Source organism: Hemiscyllium ocellatum, chromosome 8 (assembly GCF_020745735.1).
Source record: "Hemiscyllium ocellatum isolate sHemOce1 chromosome 8, sHemOce1.pat.X.cur, whole genome shotgun sequence".
NCBI lineage: Eukaryota > Metazoa > Chordata > Chondrichthyes > Orectolobiformes > Hemiscylliidae > Hemiscyllium > Hemiscyllium ocellatum.
Window position 1 is genome coordinate 76164693 of NC_083408.1, and position 20392 is coordinate 76185084.

General features: G+C 36.5%; 1 protein-coding gene across 5 annotated transcripts in view; it reads right to left on the reverse strand.

Moving 5' to 3' along the window:
• Window positions 1–1905: 1905 nt before the first annotated feature.
• klc1a (kinesin light chain 1a) overlaps window positions 1906–20392 on the reverse strand; it is a 101166-nt gene continuing 82679 nt past the window's right edge. For 3 of the 5 annotated variants that reach the window (XM_060829227.1, XM_060829229.1, XM_060829228.1), the window contains 2 exons: window positions 16058–16124; window positions 1906–4003 (listed from right to left, as the gene is read on the reverse strand). In XM_060829227.1, coding sequence (XP_060685210.1) covers window positions 3914–4003; window positions 16058–16124 — 157 coding nt within the window. In that variant the 3' untranslated portion in view covers window positions 1906–3913. Of the gene's footprint in view, window positions 4004–16057; window positions 16170–20392 lie in introns of those variants that run through there. The other 2 variants (XM_060829231.1, XM_060829230.1) reach the window with 2 other exon arrangements.

Genomic DNA, 20392 nt, shown 5'->3' on the forward strand with positions numbered 1-20392 from the left:
AAATTCACAGCTTCAAACCAAAATTGCTAAAGGTTTTTACAAATCAGCAATGGTTCAAACATCGCAGAAACGCTGGGTAAGTCAAGATAATCCCATCCAGACGTCCCTCAAACTGTGCCCCTATATAGTAATTTGACAGTTGGCATCTAATCTCCCTAGTAAAAATATACATTGTTACTAAGGAACAATGGATGGTTTTATTATAAATTGCTGGAATACTAAGGCTTTGCTTGTTCCTTCCATGCAATTCTGTGCAGCTCTATGAAAATAAGCGTTTTGAAGAAATTCCATTGCTTGGACCAAGGTAGCCATAGACATGCCCACCGATGGTAGAGAACACAGTGGTTAGAATTAGAAAAGCATAGCTTTCTCTTGGTTTATGAGGTTAGTCAAGAGTGCAGAGGTAGGGATGAGCCATGGAACCAGGTTGGATGACAATAGTAATCCAGAACTTGAGGTTTGCTGTATAAAGAAATGTTGTCAAAGCTTTTTATCTTGGATTCATCAGGATAATTTGTAAGAGATACCAATTCAAGGAGAAAATCGATATTATATTGCACGAAAGGAGAAGTGGAGTGATTGGTAGAGATGCTGGCAGGAAAAATGCACCATGAATGATTTTTTTAAAATTGCCAGGCATATCAATAGCAATTCTGTGCCTATGCATTCATTCGATGTTACTAGCCATTCGATGTTACGTATCAATCAAGGAAGCCATATTTACCTGTATTGCAGCATTAAATCATGGTGATCTCGACCTTTTGTTGAGAAAACTGGGTATTTGCTGAACTTAAGAACTCAGAAAATTTGCAATTGAGTTCAGTATTAATGACAGCAAATATCCAAATGACTGGTGTTGCCATTGGATCCCTCCTGGGCCCAGAGCTTGTAAATGTCTTTGTTGGATTCCATGGGAAGTATGACTGAAATGAAAGGACAGCTAACCTCCTACTATTGCATATTTCTGGCATGCAGATTATACATTTACCATATTTGGATCAGCAGTTGCACTCCAAGAATTTCCTTCTTTCTTAATGGGCTCCATCCTGTGCTTAAATTCAAATTTGAAATGGAACAGTTAAAGAAGTTCCTTTTCCTCTATGTCCTAGTTGGAAAATTAACAAAGGATTTCTCTCCGACTGTCCACACAAATCTAATGAGTTGTCAGTTCACGTTGCAGGCACAGTGAGATTGGCTTTACTGGCAACCCTTTATATTCAGCCTCAGCCATTGGTTTAACTTCTAAATCTGAAATTGGGCACATCAAAGCCATCCTGCAGGATAATGGTTTATTCTGATCAGATAATCTCCAGCTGGATATTGTGCAATCTTGTGACAGGCCCTGAGGCTATCCCTTTTGATTTTTGAAAAGGGCACAGTCTACTTCAGATTACACTGACATTTCAAAACTTTGAGCAACAGGTGAAGCGAACTGTTTCATGGTGCTGATATGTAGTAACAACAGGAGTGATGTTCCCTAACAGGATGTTGCTGTGAAGTCAAGTCAGTCAGCTCACAAGTGATACAGAAATGTGACACTGCAAGATGTGGGTAGCTAAGTTTTAGATAGTTTCATGTTTACAAAAGGATAGAATGAGAGAGACCAGGAAAATGTTAGCACGGTGAGATCTTGGAGGTACTAAGGCACGGATGAGGGCTTCGGCAGCAAATGAGCTCAAACAGGATTGAAGTGTGAGGAGAGATAACAGAAGTGACAGAATACAGTAAAAATAAATTATATCTTAAATAATGAGTGTTATCAACAGATACAAGTAGAAAATGAAAAATTACAGATTAAACAATTAAGACGATTTGGTTATAAACCTCTATCCAACAAGTATAAATAAAATGACTTACCATTTGCTTTCTTTCAGCAACACTTTGTTCATGAAGTTTATGCAAAGGTTTGTTTTTAAATTTTTATTTCTCACTATTTATTTCACAAAAACACGAATTTCATACATTTTGGACATAAATATTGTAACATAGGCCAAATATAACTAATATAACAATGCAAAAGTCTTCAATTCTAAGAAAATTTACGACAGTAATACAGTATATTCAATTCTGAACAACATACTTGCTTACTCGTAGCACTCTGAACTTTTCCAGGTGAGTTATGCCGAAACATTACATGCAATATCAAGGCTACACAGGCTAGTCTTAGTTAAAGTGCAATATACAATTAAATGTTTGTTAACTGGATGCAAGCTCATTAGCTAAGCTTATAAACACCCTCTCTTCCATCATTAAAATGGACTATCTGCAAAAATCACTGTCCTCTTAATTGGTCTTGTAATCACAGCACTTTTGAACTGTTAACTCCAATTTTACTGCTTTAACTTGAGGTGGCATATAGTTCATTTAGGGATTAAAGGCTGCTGCTTGGAATAAATGTATTGAATAAATTTGCAAATCTGCAAAATTTGTAAATAATTTATTTGCAGCTACAAATAATATTAATTTTAGTAGCCTGAACAAACATCTTTTTCCATTGTTTTGCTATATTGCACTGAATCTAACTAATGTAGTCAGAATTCAACTTTTAACACTTAACAGCTGCTGTACTCATTTAAAAATTCTCAAGTGTTTGTAGAACCACATGTAAAACTTTTAATGTCATGGAGCATCTATATACCTAATGTCTTCTGCGTTTTCTATTTTTACAAACTGGCATGATTTAAATCTTCAAATGTAACCTCACTTTTCATCATCCTCATTTTTAATATGTGCAAATACATTAGTTAGTACACAAATATACAAGTAAAAACAGACAAAACATGCTTTATAAAATCACTCTGAAAGCGGACAAGTAGTACTCCAGGTACTGCCCAAAAAGGACATAAAATTATCACCCATGGGACAGGCTAAATATATACACAAGTGCAAAACAATCAGACAATAATAGATGAAGTTATCTATAAAGGCCTTCAATTTGTAAATTTCAAAATGTCTGTGTAATCTGATCATTTTCTGCTGTCCTGGCCATCACCAAATTAACATTCCTAGTATATACATCTGTAATTTCAAAAACGTATCATGTTTAGTTCTTTGAAACAGCATGCCAATTTAAGAAAAAAACTACCTAAGATCTAGTTCAATTCTATTTTTTCTTTTCATCTAAGATGATTCAAGCGTAACTGTTCCACAATTCTCAGTCTCAGTAATTTGGTTAGTAAATAAGACCAAGTCAGGTGCTCTTTGTCATTCAGGTATTGATTTTGTAACATGATGTTGGATAGCTGATTGAGGTATTATAAAAACAATTTTGCAATAAAAGTGACCTCTACATACATTAGCAGCATTGTTTCTGATTCTAGGGATTATATAGTGCAAGTTCATGGTATATCTTCAATCAAAGAATTGGAACATTATACAAAGTACCTCAGAATTCTCTTTTAGATAGTATTTATTTATTTATTAATGATCTGTTGACTTCACTAACACATTATTTGATATACCAGACTACTCAATTATTTAATGACAAACATATGGTACGTATGAGCTACATGAGATGCCAAAAAGGTAAAGTGGCCTTTATTGAATATAGCTGATAAAGTGGTTTGTATAAGACCTTATTTTAGAATAAGGAAGGATAAATTCAGCTGTACAAATTAAGTCACACTAAAAAGGTATCACAAAAGTAGTTTCTACCCACATATCTAAAACCAGCTCAGCTGTGGCATTTTTATTTTGTTCTTTAAAACAAATTTTCTTTGATGGTATTGGCATTGTGTATTTTTTTAAACTCTTATTGCATCAAACAATTCACAATATAAGACGGTATAGTTTATGTTCTAAAACATATCAGAAACATCCGGTGAATTTGTACAGTAGAATATTTTGAGATTTTAATTTGGAAAGTGATAAGAAATTCCAGCAATGAGGATTCTATTTCTTCCAAATGGAGGGTCTAGTTCATTCCAAATGTTGATCCACAGTGTGTCAGGTCGTTATGGCTGACACTCAGACTTCTGGATTCTGTCAAACAATTATTTCGTTGCTGCAATTTATAAAAGAGCGAGAAAAATTCACAAGTAAACTTTCATACAGCATATACCCATGAATATTACATATTTCATTGCACAGTTTTATTTTCTTGGTTAAAGTTTAAATTCAGCATTTTCAAATGCTCAGAGCTGGTGTATAAAAGGAGCAGCTTTTTTGTGTTTTGCTCAAGAATACAACATCAATCTTAAAAGCATTCACAAGGATTTTCTTTCCTATTTACTGCTTGCCTATTTTAAACAATGGCAAGTTAAATGAATCTCTCAGAATTACTCAATTAGTTACCCCATCTTCAACCTCGGAAAAAAATGCAGAATATATTACAAATTGCAACAATCAAAAGTTAGGAAATAAAAATATTTGTGTTTGTTCTCAAAGAATAAAGATGCATAATTAAAAGCAATATTGCACAAATAAATATTTCAGTATAGAGGTTACCAAATAATTACACAAGATTTTACCAAAGCACTTTGTGAAACCAACAACACTGATTGCTTAACAACCTGTGGAATCTTCATTCACACAGCAAATCAAATATCACAAATAGTGATCAATATTAACTATTCAAGACATCAGTTCATTTTTATAAGGCAAATATGAATGGAATCAAAATGAGGTAGGTGGGGGAGAACAAAGTAAACATACTGGCTTGAAGAAACTAACTATCCCAATACCATTTCGCAGTTCAGTGCATTGTTAGTTCCAAACTTCTTGTTTCAACTTTGGAGCAATGTTAATATCTGCTAAACATAAAACTCCTGGTTCTAAGACAACTTGTAATTACAGGAGTGAGAGAAGAAAACAACAATCTACTTGACTTGTTGCGTCATATCTTTCAGATGAATGCCTTATTGTTTTATGATTACAGGAAAGGTTTAAACAATGCAACAGTAAAGCATGTAGCACTAATTCTTCATGGGAAAGAACACATCATGCACATATCAAACTAAAATTCAACAATTGTATTTATGGGAACACTGGAAGCAATTTTAAAATTTTGATCTGTTAACATTATTTAAATGATTTTTTTTGTTCCGTAAATGTTCACTATTTCTAAGCTTTCAGGTGCAGAGATATGATTCAGACCATCTAGCATTTGAATTACCAATCTCAACTGTTCATACTAATTTAGCTGCCCTGTGTAACTGAATTCAATAGCCATTTCAAGCCATTAATCAGCAACATCTAATTTTGCTTTTAATATAGATTAAACAAGGGAAATACTGCAAAATGTTTTTTTCCCCAATGACTCTGAGACCTATTTTAAAATTTGGTCTATTCCATGTTACAGTTACACTGTAAAGCTTTTCAAATTCATTTGCAATATTTAGTTACAAAAAAGTTAGAGCTTGAGTAATTAGGTCACTATATCTTTACCTGATATTCTAGAGCACTGAAACATAATTGTTTTGTGTATCAAATTTGACGAAGTAACCTTAGTGTTGCTGTGACATTACCAAACTAATAATCCAGAAGCCTGAATAAATAATCTAAACGGAGTTCAAATACTACCACAATTTGAATTAATGAATATGTAAATAAAAAAGTTGGTCTCAACATAAAACAAACTTGTTCATTCAACCTTTTAGGGAAGGAAATCTCCGATCATTCTCCCACTCTGTAAATGCCTCCACTCTCACACCAACATGGCTTAACAACCCAGTCAGCTCAGTAAAAGTATTTTTATAAAGGCTCACTATTACCTTCTCAGGTCAACTAGGAATGGGCAATGATAGCTGACCTTGGGGGTCATGCCATCAACCCAAGAATTTAAGTTGTAAATTTGGTATTGCCGATTAGATGTCAGACTTCAAAGAAATACTGAATGATCTCCCTTTAACTGGACCTTGCTACTATGCCTAAAACCAATTACATTTGAAATAAACGATTATATTGTCTAATAAATATCAATTTTCCTATTAACCAAAGTATTCAAACAAATAAAAGTAATCAGTAATTAATTATCTTGGATTCTGTACATGACGATAAGGTTTAAACAAAGCTCTCAGTCTAAATACAGCAACTTCTCAGTCAGATATATAACAAGTATATCTCACCCATTATCTTCAGTGAGTGTTATGTCTTTTTGATATGACTTTTCTACGTAAGCTAAGTGCTTTTTAGAAACAGGTTTTTTTAATAGAATATGGGATATGAAGTCTTGCTACTAAAACTTTGTAAAGCTGATCTCAGCTGTGGCAACAGTTTGAGTATAGTCTTCAGGAGTTTGCGGGCTATGAAGAAAGAAAACAGTTGATCCTGATCACAAGTCATGAAATTATAGATGTTACATTTCTTTATATTTTCACTAGGACTCAAAAATAACCCACCATACCCATCCATATGCAAAATATATTGTTCTCAAATATTTGCACAGTCCACGGGTTGTGAGCGGGTTCCACTCTGGAGTCCATTTGAAAGTCGATTTGTATACAAGTCACTACACATTGCAGGACAATATAAAGTACATGAAACGTTCAAATGTCACATCTTTAAAATTACTGAAGAAGGGCTTATGCCCGAAACGTCGATTCCCCTGCTCTTCGGATGCTGCCGGACCTGCTGTGTTTTTCCAGCACCACATTTTTCAACTCTTTAAAATTACAACCCTGTATGGAATCACATTTGAGAGCACAAGCGTTCCCAAGTTAGATATAGGTAAATCGACTTCCCTGATAAAAGTAATTTAAGAATATTGTTTTGATTAATGGTTTTGGTAGGGTATTCCACATTCTAATAAATTGCTGCATATAAAACATCCCTTCTAACCCCTTTATATTTTAAATTTGTCCCTTTGTAATCTTTTACCTTTTTATTTGCTCATGGAATGTGGCCCCACACTTGGTGTTGATACACCCATAGTCTGCTCTATTTTGATTCAGCAACAATATATTTTTGAGTCAGAAGAGCAAGCAACATGGAGAGACTGGCTTTTATTCATGTAGTGATTTGAATGAGGTGGATCTTGATGACTAGAGGTCCTTGATTAGGGTTGTTAATCTGGGACTATCAAGGAGGACTGGCTGACCAATATAAACAGGGGATGCAACATAGGTGCTGGGAAAGAAGAAAAAATTAAACAAGGGATGAACTTTCTTCTATTTCTGGTTGCACTTCAGTCCTACACTCCTGATGTTTGGGCGAGCCCAGGTGTCCTGGGAGAAGGAGCACGTGGTATCTACCAACTCCCTCGGGCTGTTCAGGGAGAGGTGGGCACTGCAGGGAATGGAGTGCCTTCTTTCCTCCTCCAACTCTATTTTGATGTAATCTCTGCTCTTCCCTTCATGTTTGATCATGCAGCATTGCCCTCGAGGGAGGGCACTGCTGGTCACTGGCCACTTGGGTGTTTTCTTTCTTCCTGATGGTGGAAACTGAATAAAGATTTGTACACCTTCTGCTTTTCACTGTCTCACACCTGCACAGACACAACATGGGTGCTGGGGAAAATAAAGAAAAAAAACACAGGAGTGAAAAAAAGAACAGGAGTGTCAGACATTCTGTTCACTCAGGGCTGTCTGAGGGAGCGGATCAGTGTGAGTGGAGGACTCTGCTTTTTTTTTCCCTGTATTAAAAAGGAGAGGAGACGGATTCTGTTGGTGTCTTCCCGTTGAGGAGGAGTTTATTTTGAAGTATTTGTTTCTTCTTCTTAAAAAAAAATGAAAAATAAACGGGATGGACCTTCTTCTGTGTTTCTGGTTGTACTTCAGTCCTACGCTCCTGATCTTTGGGAGAACCAGAGTGTCCTGGGAGAAGGAGCACGTGGTATCTACCAACTCCCTTGAACTGTTCAGGGAAAGGTGAACACCGCAGGGATTGGAGTGCTTTATTTCCTCTCCCACTCTATTTTGATTTAATCCCGAACCTTCCATTCACTTTTTTCATCACGCAGCATTGTCCTTTGATGAGAAGGGCATTGCTCGTCACTGGCCACTCGGGTGTTTCCTTTCTTCCAAGTGGTGGGAATTGAATAAAGATTGGTACACCTGTTGTCTTTTCACTGTGTCTCACACCTGCGCGCGCGCGCGCGCGCGCACACGCACACACACACACACACACACACACACACACACACACCCCATGGGTGCTGGGGAACATATAAGCTCAACCACATTTAGGCAATAGTCTGACGATAAGGGAGAGAGAAAAAAAAAACAGGAAATTAGAATCTCCTTAGGAAAATAAAAGAAAAAGAAGAAAAAATATAAACAGGGAATGAGGTGGCACAGTGGCTAGCACTGCTGCCTCACAGCGCCAGGAACCCAGCTTCGATTCCAGCCTCGGGCGACTGCCTATGTGGAGTTTGCACATTCTACTAGTGTCTGTGTGGGTTTCCTCCGGGTGCTCCAGTTTCCTCCCACAGTCCAAAAGATGTCTAAGTCTGGGCAAATTAACATGGCCAATTCGCTTCGTGTTAGGTGTTTTAGTTAGAGGCAAATGGATCTAGGTGGGTTGCTCTTCGGAAGGTCGGTGTGGGACTTGCTGGGCCAAAGGGCCTGTTTCCACATTGTAGGAAATCTAATCTAAAATATACTGATAGGGGCAGAGACACAGTATTTAATTCACAATCTCAGTTACACTGACTGAGGCAGAGACACTACAAACAGGGGATGGCCCAGGTATCCCTGGAGAAGGGCACTGCTTGTCACTGGCAATTTGGGTGTTTCCTTTCTTCCTGGCGCTGGAATATAAATAAAGATTTACACACTCGTTTTTCACTGTATCCGACACATGCCCAACATGACACTACTACTCATAAGTGTCAGACAACCAGCTCACTGAGAAAAAAATAAACAGGGGATGTACTGCTGTTAGGCAGCAGTGTGGAAAAAGAAAACAAGGCATGGAGTCCATAGACCATGTATATATTGGGTGTGGGCATTTACACACCCTTTTTGATTTTCTTAAAAACCTTCTCTTTCTGGTTGCACTTCAGCCCCGTGCTCCTGATCTTTGGGCACTCAGTGTGGAGGGAGGAATGTAGGTCAAAGGACATCCTCGTGACTCTGCTTCTGGGCCTGACCAAACTGGCCATAAACAGATCCAGGCAGCGGGCAGTGAAGGGGGTCGTCATGACCAATTGCATGCCCATCTTCCGCAGCTATGTCCATGCCCAGGTCTCCCTGGAAGAGCTTGCGGTGTCTACTAACACCCTTGAGCTGTTTAGGGAGAGGTGGGCACTGCAAGGAGTGGAGTGTTTCATTTCCCCCCTCCAACTCTGATTAAATCCCTGCCCTCCCCTTCACTTGTTTGATAACACAGCATTGCCCTTTGATGAAAAGAGCATTGCTTGTCACTGGCCACTCAAGTGTTTCCTTTCTTCCTGGTAGTGTGAATTGAATAAAGATTTGTACACCTGCTGTTTTTCACTGTGTTTCACACCTTCACACACACACACACACACACACGGGTGCTGGGGAAAATATAAACACAAAGAAAAAATTAACAGGAGATTAGAATCGCCTTAGTTTGGAAGAAAGAAAAGGGAAAACAAAACATTAACAGGAGGAGATTTAGAATCTCCTCACTTCAGGAGACTGACTCTGAGGTAGCTGGACCACAGTTAACGTGTTACTACTGCTGTTGGGTTCTGCTTTTTTGGGGGGAGGATCTGATTACTGTATTATATAGCCAGGTTGTTAACTGGTATTCCTTTTTAATGGGGACTGATTTTTTTTTAAAAAAGAGAGCAAATACAAACAGGGATGTACTGCTGTTAGGCGGCAGTGTGGGGAAAAAAAAGGTGGATAGAATCTATGGACCATGTATATATATTGGGTGTGGGCATTTACAGTCCCTTTTTTGATTTTCTTAAAAACATTATCATCCTCTGTTTTTGGTTGCACTTCAGCCCCACGCTCCTGATCTTTGGGCAGCCGGTGCAGAGGAGGGGGGACGTTAGGTCAAAGGACCTCCTCATGGGTCTATTTCTGGGCCTGGCCAAACTGGCCATAAGCAGGTTCAGGCAGTGGGCATTGGAAGGGGTCGTTAGGGACAATTGCCTGCTCTTCTTCTGTAGATATGTCTTTGTCTGGGTGTCCCTGGAGAAGCAGCATGCAGTGTCTACAAACACTCGTGAGGTTTTCAGGGAGAGGTGGTCACTGCAGCGAGTGGGTGTTTTATTCCCCCCCCCCCACAACTCTATTTTGATTTAATCCCTGCCCTCCCCTTTTTTGATCACACAACATTCCCCTTTGTTGAGAAGGGTATTGCTTGTCACTGGCCACTCAGGTGTTTTCTTACTTCTTGGTGGTGCAATATAAATGAAGATTTACACGCTTGTTAAGAAAAATAAATAAAGTAGATAGGAGTCCACGTACCACGTATGTATTGGGTGTGGGCACTTGCACTCCCTTTTTAGTTTTCTGAAAAACCTTCTCCTCTGCTTTTGGTTAGATCTAAGCCCCACACTCCTGATCTTCGGGCACCAGGTGCAGAGGGAGGAAAAGTAGGTCAGAGGACCTCCTCATGGATCTGCTTCTGGGCCTGGCCAAACTGGCCATAAAACTGGTCCAGGCAGCTGGCCCTGCAGTAGGTGGGGGGAGGGGGGGGCGTTAGGGCAGATTGCCTGCCCCTCTTCCGCGGTTACATTTGAACCTGGATGCCCCTAAAGGAGGAGCACACTGTGTCTACCAACACCCTCGAGGTTTTAAGGGTGTGGAGGGCTTTTTTGTCCCCTCCGACTCTATTTTGATTTAATCCCTACACCCCCCCGCCACTTCCTGATCACACAGCATTCCCCTTTGATGAGAAGGGCATTGCTGGTCACTGGCCACTCGGGTATTTCTTTCCTTCTTGGCGGTGGACAATGAATAAAGATTTATGTACTCATTGTTCACGTACTGTGTCCTACACCTGCACACAACATTAGTGCTGGGGAAAAATAAGCACTACCACTGTTAGGCAGTAGTGGGGGGGGGGGGGGAGAAACACAGAAGATTTGAATCTTCTCAGTTAAAAACAAACAAACAAACATGGGAGGAGGGCAATGCCACTCAGGTGTTTTCTTTCTTCCTGGTGGTGGATTATGAATAAAGTTTTATGCACTTTTCATTTACTGTGTCTTACATCTACAAACACACACAACTGGAGTGCTGGGGAAAAATAAATACTACCGCTGTTAGAAAAAAATACATAAACAGGGGATTTGGTATCCCCTCAGTTCAGGGGACTGACTTTAAGCTGGCTGGCCACAGCCAGTGTACTGTGTACAAGTAAATAAAGGGTGACTTGGTAACAGGAATACTGGCCTATGTGTAGTTATTTCAGTTCCAATGTCATTGTTTCCTTTCCCCCTCCATGCATTAATGATCACAGGTACAAAAGGAACTGTTGAAAAAGCCATCGTGAGTTGCTGTGAAGTATCAATGGTGGCACACTACAGTCAGGCTAGTACAGTGGTTGAAGTGGTGAATGTTATCATTATATTTGAACACTGCGTCCTGGAGGGTGACAACCTCCTTCTGTTGGAGCTGCCAAGTTTGTGGAAAAGATTCCAATGTACTACTCACACGTTCTTTGTAGATGGTACAACAGCTTTGGACAGTCAGAAATTACTTGTTACAGAACACTCAGACTGTGAACTGCTTGTAGCCAATGCAGCTGCATGACTGGACAACATAAATTTAAGATTAACCTAAAACAAAACCTTATGTTCCATGATTATCAAAGCATCAGCCTCTTATGTGAGTGGACAGAAGCCCCATTCCAGTGATTTAAACATAAGAAATCCAATCTTTTACACAATATGTCAAACCCACTAATCAATGGAAATATTATTTTTCCCCATTTACTATTACATCTTTACACAACTCCACCAGCTTGAATTGTTATTTTTAAACCGTTATCAATTTCATGAAATAGTACATATTCTGATTCTATGGTCTTGACAATGTTCCCAAAAGAAAGGTACCTCAAACTAGACACAAATCTAACTGGTGATTTATATGAATCATTTACATTCAGTTTTATACTCTATCTTGCATCCAATTTTAAAATATCCAAATTATTCTCCTATTTCAATCTGCAGGACTCTGGAAATACATTGTGAAAAGTGAAAATTATAATGAATTTTATTTTCCTATAGGCTTCCCTAACCACAGTATTTATATTTATAGATATCCCATTTTAATAGCTTGTTAAGAGGCCAATAAACTACTTGCACCAACTTCCTACATTCTCTGGTGTTTGTACATTTGTCCATAGATTCCATTACCAATTTTTTTTTGACCAGTAATTCTGTTCTCTATCGATGCTTCTTTCCCTTTCGTTGTATCATAGCGTTTGTAAAAAAAATCTTGTAACTGGAATATTTAGCTTCCAATTACGTTCAGGTTATGGCCAGGTTACTGGCTACATTACACAGTAAACTGTATCTGCAATTCCACTTTCCTTACAAAAAAACCCATGAGATGCATTCTTGTGCAGAAGTTATTATCTGTTTCCAACCTCCCTAATTATCCAGGTCTTCTCCCACTTTGATTTTTTTTTGCCTCCTTGTCCTCTTTATTGTTGTATTATTTGTAAAAAGATATGATATTCTTTCTTTAAACACAAACCTCCTGAGAAGAGAAGGCTATATATTTTTAGAGATACTGCTACTCCTCACATGTTAGCCAATATATAGACACATTCATATTTTGTACAGCTCAGGTTTCACAATGTCAAGAAATTACCTCAAAAAGAACAAGCCATAACCTTTTTTTAAACAGAATTATCTTATATTTTCAGTAACCTTTAACAATTGCTATTGCATAGAAAAAGTCAACCCCAAACAATTGTCAAAAGCAACTTTTTGTTTTACAAAAGCAAAGATTTCTCCTAGAAAAAAACAAATACCACTATTTTACTCCAAGAAACTAAATTCAATAAAAAGAATACACCATGTTGTTTTGGTTCTGCACCAATTATTCAATTATAAATGGGAATTAATGGCAGAAATTAAAAGCCACATATCAGAAGTGGCACAAAACATTCCATTCAGAATTAGATGGATATCAGAGAGAAAAGCTACAATAGTTGACCATTCAGGGTATCTTCAACCTGTTCAGGCATTCTATTATATCAAGCTGACCTGTATTCTAAACCTTTCTTTGTTCTGTAATTTTTAATATATCCTGCCTAACAAAATTCTGACAATTTCAGAATCAAACGTTCAATTAACCTAGCTTCAATAACTTGTTCACAAGAATTTAAAACTTCCATGATTCATGTGAGAAAGTATTTCCTGACACTTCCCTATAAATTAATGGTCTGGTTTTGTGGAATTAATGGTGAATGTTAATACTTGGCACCAATATTCATGATATGGTCAGCAATTCCTACAATTTGCACATGTACAGTTAAATGTTGAAATCCATAAGTCGTCAGCAATTCTACACTCTCCATAGTGTAATCACCTGAAAGACAATAATCAAATAGAAAACACTGAACTGATGAGAACTAGCCCTTTTACATTATTGGTCCCACTGTAAAAATTCTTGAAAAGGTTCCATATCATTGAGTGAAGTGAAACTGAGCTTTTAATTGCCTGTATCTAAAAAAAGTTCTCCACAGTCCCAGCAAACTGCAGTCTCTGTCTGCTCTCATTATGGAGAAACAACTGGTAGTGATTTAACTGGAGGGTCGTCTCAGGCAATGGGAGAGGGTGAGAAGGAGGGTCCTTCACAGTAATCTCAACTGGTACCAGAATTGAATATCACATTCTGCATCACAAGCCAACTGAACTAACCAGTACAAAACTAAATTGGGAAAGATGCTGTGTTCATAATTTTGGCTCTAGCCCATGGAAATTAAGTTTAATTTGTGCAATATAAAGTTTATTGATTACAATTCAAAATATCTTTCATTTCACCTTCCTTTTAATCCTGTGTCTACAACCCAAAACATTTTACTCTGTGTAAAATCCAATTAAAAGTTAAGGATAATTAATGCATTTACTTATTGGTTTGTTTTTAGGAGAATGCTTCTGTGTGAGTGTAGCCTGTTTAAAGACATAATTGTTGCTGGACATCTGGAGATTCCTCAACAGTGCCAGATTAAACTAATATCAAGAAATCCATGCAGAAATCATTAGATCATTACTGACAATTTTCTTCAAGTCAGAATGCCACTGCTTTACTGCTGTCTGCAACATATGGGCCATTACGTGTTCTAGGCGCATATCCAGACATTCAGACAAGTTTTCTCTCTCATTATCAACATCTTTAGTCATCTTAAATGCATCAATTACATATTCATTTAATCTTCAGTACAAGGGAAAAGTCTATTCTATAAATCCCATTCTCATAATTACAGCCTTAAAACTTCGGTATCATTCCAAAAAAATTGGCTATATGTCTGCAAAGTTCATCATTTTCCAGAGATGTGGTGCGTACAGTTGTATGCATACTCTAAATGCAGAAATTACTACATAACTTAAATGTAATTTTCACGTTCTTGAGATCCCACTTGCATTTGTTCATTAATTTCTACTGAATTCTGCATTTGTACCTTTAAATGTTTGTTTCTCCACAGTTCCCAGCTTCGAAACATTTGGAATATTTGCTGATTTTAGATGTAACCATTTTACACAGTGTCATCTGCCAATTTTGCTCACATAAACTAACAATATCTTTTTGCGTCCTATTCCTGTGCCACTTAACTCAGTATCATCAATAAGCCATTCCTTTATGAAGTAATTTATAAATGTAGAATAAAGCTGAGGTACATGTATAGGTCTCTGGGGACCCCACTTAGAATCTTAAGCAATAGATATTCAGAATTGAGCATTCTGTTCTGACTAAAACTAACTATTGCATTTATAATAGCATATTAATTCTATTTAATTATAAGCATGTGGAGGACATTGTGATTTCACTTAAGCAGATATATAAAGAGACACTCAAACTGGGGATAGTGAAATTAAAAGGTCATGCTTGTAATGTTTCCCTCTGCAAATACATGTTAGATGGAGTGAAATTTGGCTCCAGCACCAACTGACATTCTGGAATATAATACATCAATTAGATCCATTGCTCCAAATTGTTTTTTTCATTCTTAATAATGGAACTAGTTACCAGATTTAAGATAATATACTGGACATCGCACGATCAAACACAAGTGGCATTTACAACACATCTTCGTTTCAGTGTTATCGAACAAGAAGTGCTGAATCTTTTTCAATAAAGACACATGGGAAAATGCAATAGTTGTGTTAAGAGTAAATTTGCATCTGTTTGAATCAATATCATTGAAATGCAATATTTAACCTTTAAAGCAGAAAGACAAAAAGTAGAGAATGTTAGGAATTATTTTGGAAATATTTAGGCCCACAATAGTTCATGGTCTTTTATATAAAAACACAAAAGTTTAGAAGCTCATTTATGCATCTCCATACCAGATTCTTGTCAATGGGTTATAAAGAAAGAATACCACAAAACTCCAGTTAGTAGCAAGTATTACTTTTTAAATAATCCACAGGTCATTTAGCAATTAGTTAATGTAAATATACACATGAAACGTTTACTGAGGTTACTTCATAAATTATTAATTTCAATAAATGCTACATGATACAGAATGCTGAAGTCAAGTCAGATGTGTTGAAAGCATTCAATTCTCCAATACGGTGTTAGAGATGTGAAGGTTGAGCTAATTTTGATTTATAATTGAAATTTCTGAATTTGCTATAGTAGGAAATGTTAATAAAGTCTATTGCTTATAGTGTACTTCATACTGACAACAGCATTCCTTAGAATCGGTAACAGGTTGAGACACAAAAATGAGGAAATTAGATAGAAGCAGCAGTGTCTTATCTGAAGCCAGCAGCAATTAAGTGTGACAAGCTAGGAAATTTTGAAACAGTATTAGCTTGGCAGAAAAAGATTTTTGCAAGATGACAATTGTGAAAAAGATAGCAAGAAATAGACATTTTCCAATGGTGTGCACGCATGCACGTAATTGGCATCAATAAAAATCATTTCGGTTAATAACAGAAATGTAAAACATGTCTGTTGAGAATCTTCAGCCCAGACACTGCCACTGATATTGACTAGCAAAAATGCATAGGGCTTACTTGAAAAGGATCTTCAGTAGCCTTGCCATTTGTGTTAAGTATATTCAAAGAGTTGGCACGCTTCATACTGCACCCATGTCAGTGACATGCAAGGATAAACCAATCAGAATTACTGCTCAATGACAAAGCAAAACAGATTTTAAAGTACAGTAAAGTATTCTTTTCTTGCTGAACTCAAAACAGCTTTTCAGTCAATGTTGATGTTAAAGGCACCACATATTATTCTTCACAAATGATGGAAGAAATCCCTGACACTAGATTCTAGCATTGATGTTGAAATGATTTGAATCAGTTATTTTCATGATAGTTTAGACATGCTAGGGTCAATTCCTGTTTGAATTTTCAAAGTGAAATAAATTTTATTTGCATCAATAATATGGCAGGCCTAATCAATCTTACATTCCATGAAATGTAATTTAAAATCTATACCGTAATTCCCAAACTTTACTGTTAAAAGCATTAACCATATTTACTGAATAAAAAGTTCTTCCTAAAACTGTTCTATTTACATGAATAGTTGCCATTTTCTCCAGAGAAATGTTGATTTCAATTATGCATATTAATTTAAGTTTTTATTTGTTCTTATAAAAGGTTTAAAAAAGGAAGGAGAAACAAAGTAAAAACGAGGATCAAAAACTTACTGAGGCAGCACTGCATCAAAATCAAGCCTGACTGAAATGTTGGAAACCTTTACCCAAACTTGCTCTTTCAGACAAACAGTCAAAGATCAAACCACTGTAATTCTGATTAGCCTGTAAACCAAGAGTCCAACAGACTTTCTCAGCACTATCACAGTACTCCTTACAAGCAAACTATATAACCAGTCTTTGCTTAAACATCACTTATGAAAATGTTTTATGCTGGAATTTGTTGAGGGCTTTACACACTTTAGAAATCCTTCCTTCTTTCCTTTAAATTTCCAAGACAGCAATCGAGTCAGAGCCATAGACAGTTATTATTGTATGACTGAGAAGATTGGAAAGGTGCTTCAAACAAAATTAATGATTTATTTTCTATCATTGACCCAATAGATCAACTTGGATCTACTTGACATATTTCGCAGTGCAACTGAACTCCCATTAAAAAAAAGCACTCACCCAACTCAGGCAAGCCAGTTTGATTGACAGGTTACTCTGGAATTCAATCTTGTTTAAAATAAAACTGAATACACAAGAACTGTTACCAATGCATAATGCTTTCAGTGGGAACTGAACACAAATATGAACTCAAGTTGTGAAATACTTTCTGTTGCAATTAAGTTTAGGCCCACAACAGTAAATGTTAAAGATTTATGTACACGTATTTATGTACAATTAAATTTTACACTCAATTTCAAAAGATTATTTTCGACATCTGCATTTAGCAGTCAAATTTCAGCTTTGTTTTAAGATAAAAGCATCAGCTGTACAGTGTTTTGCAATGAATTCAACTTTAGTAGAACTGTAAATCCACTTGAAGCATAATGTTGAGAATGGTCACTTCCCTTTGTTTCTAGGTTTCCTTGGCCACCTATTGGCACATTAATTTAGGTTCTTACTTATAAGGGGCAGCAATAGCTCAGCTAGTATTTCAATTAAATGACTGAATCTCAACAGCAAATAGCTTCTAGGGATGAGCAGTTAAGACCTCAGCAACCAATCAAAATGAAAATATTCATTCAGTCTGCTTTCAATTACTTCAGGAAAACAAATATATAAAATGATGAAGGGATAAGGTTTAAGCAGATTTTTTGAATTAGAAACATTAAGGTAACAAGGTTAAATGTCAAGGAGATTTTTTTTCCCAAAGAATGACTGACTTTTAGAACAGGTTACCAACACTTTCAATGGCTGTGTATTTCTTGCAAATGTTTCAAAGGACTATACAAAAGTAGGTTGATGCTAGATAATGTACCATTCTCCTAGAAATAGTTTCTGATTACATTTGAGTAGAAGGAAAATTTCTCAGAACTCTTTCCCCATAGAGCCTTCCTTCCTTTAGTCTGTTCTTTTAATTTGACCATCCTAGGAGATTGCATTGCTAATGCGTGGAGAATATCTAAGGTGTGGCCATGTTGCTTAAATGAAAGGGGGACATATTTGATCAACATTCAGAACATTGAAGGCGGTGGGTCAAGTGCTGGAAAATGGGAGCAGTGTGGATTTAGAGTAGTTTTTGTCAGTGCAAAACCAAAGGGCCTCTTCACATTATACTTTATGACTAAGTTTTTTCAACTGGCCACCCTGAATGAGAATTTCTTTTTTAAATCCCCAATTTCAGCTCCTCAGCAAGATTGCTTTTTCAGAAAGAGACATTAATCAGCACACAGTGGGCAAAAACTGCATGAGTAAAATCAAACTGACACTCAAAGGATTTCTAGTCATCTCCACTAGTCTAATGAAGAAGCAGTCAAGCTGCTGGCAACAGTTAGAAAACTTCATACATTCTTGTATCTGATGGGCTTCAGAACTAATAAGCATAGTAAACAGTTTAGTGATATTAGTTGCATCTCTAAACAGATCCCACAACAATAAGAATTTCAAAACTTTTCCCAGTAATTTAACATACAGAAGAGCAAATCAGAATTTTTGTCTAACTTTGTACATCCATTTAATTAAAATATGATTCTCATTTGCTTTGATTTAGATAAAATTAAGATAGTCCAAGTTCTTAAAGGGAAAGGAAATTATTTAGTTTTCTTCACGGTTTCAACAATGCCAGTCTTCAGGGATGAGCTTTGTTGTTTGGTTAATTACTTTAACCATTGCAGGATTAAGATTAATAAAAACCAGTCAAGAGGTTAAGCAATCACAGGAAAGAAACAGAACGTTCCAATTTCATTCTATTCTGGTCATTAGTTCAAAGTAATCTTATGAACAGAAAGTACAAGTGACAAGTGTAAATAATGGCACGTGTGTGAATGTGAAAGTGGAATCATTATGTTACATTCGAGTAATATTTTCTGCAACTGTTATCTCAGTGAGTATTCAACTAAGAAGAGGGACCATACTTTTGATCTTTCAATCTCCATTATTAAGCGATATGCAAGTCAACAGCAAAATTATGTATCACAGTCTTGTATCTAGCAATACATTTATTAACTGGAATTATTTGTAATATATATAATTAAAATTGTCATTAGCAGAGATGAGAAGTAATGATTGAGACACTTGCCAACACTCCTACATGACACCTTTTCAATAAATTATGCAACAGAACTCTCACTCCCCATAAACTGCAGCAGCCCCAGCACGGAAACAATTATTAGGTGAGAATAAATCAATAAGGGATGAGGAATGTCTAGGCAAGAACACAAAGGAGGAAAGGTAGGTGGTGATGTGACATGAATTATAAAAAGCTCCAAATAAATTTGGCAATATGAGTAACAAAAGAGAATCATTTATAATGTATTGGCCAATTCTGCTTGGTCACACAAAATACCTTCCTTGGTGACAAATAATTTCTAACGCTGCAGTCACACTACACTAAACTATGAACTTGTTCTTAGTGTGGCACTTTTCCACATGCATATGGCTCATTTCATTCACAATGAAGATGGTTTTAGGGTACTGTGGTTATCATAGTAATATAAACAGAACTTTTGGTTCTTCACTAACTGGTTGCTGAACATTTTTCAGCTAATTCACAGGCAAACTTAACATATTTTGTTTACAAACTAATTCTATAATTTAGCAAAAGGTTTGCTAGTTTACAAAATGAATGTTAAGCTACCCTTACCATAAAAACAATGTAAGATTTTTTTTTAAACCAGAAATATAGATCACAAACGGCAAAAAACTGTGACAAACAAAATTGTTACCATTACAGAGTTAAAGATACCAGATTATTTTTCTGGGTCCAGTATGAGTTAAACATAGGGAAGAAGGCAGTCAGGTTAAATGTAGAATTGTTCAGTTCAGTACTGGGTATCCTTCTAGTTGTGCTCACTTCATTTTAAGGTTCTTTTCTGAAAGCCTCATAAGGTAGTTGAAGTTATTCTACAATAGAATGAAGTATTGTTGGAGGAATACCTGAGTAAATACTGATCTAAAATATAACGAGAGCTTGTTTACAAAATCAATCAAAAACTATTTAAAAATAGCAAGCAGTCAACTCATGAAAAAGACCAACAAAACAAAAAAAACAAACAGAAACCATGCAAAGTAAAAACAAAAGCAAGCGCAACTGTAATTTAAAACCTGTCCATCGTTTACAATTACAGTTGAATTGCCTTGTTATATAGCTGCTAACCAAACTAGTCTAGAAGTGGGATTGCAGCAGTCAAGCCAATATTTGATTTCCACCTCAATTTAGTAAAATAAATCAAAGACCATATTATTAATAAGTTACTGATAA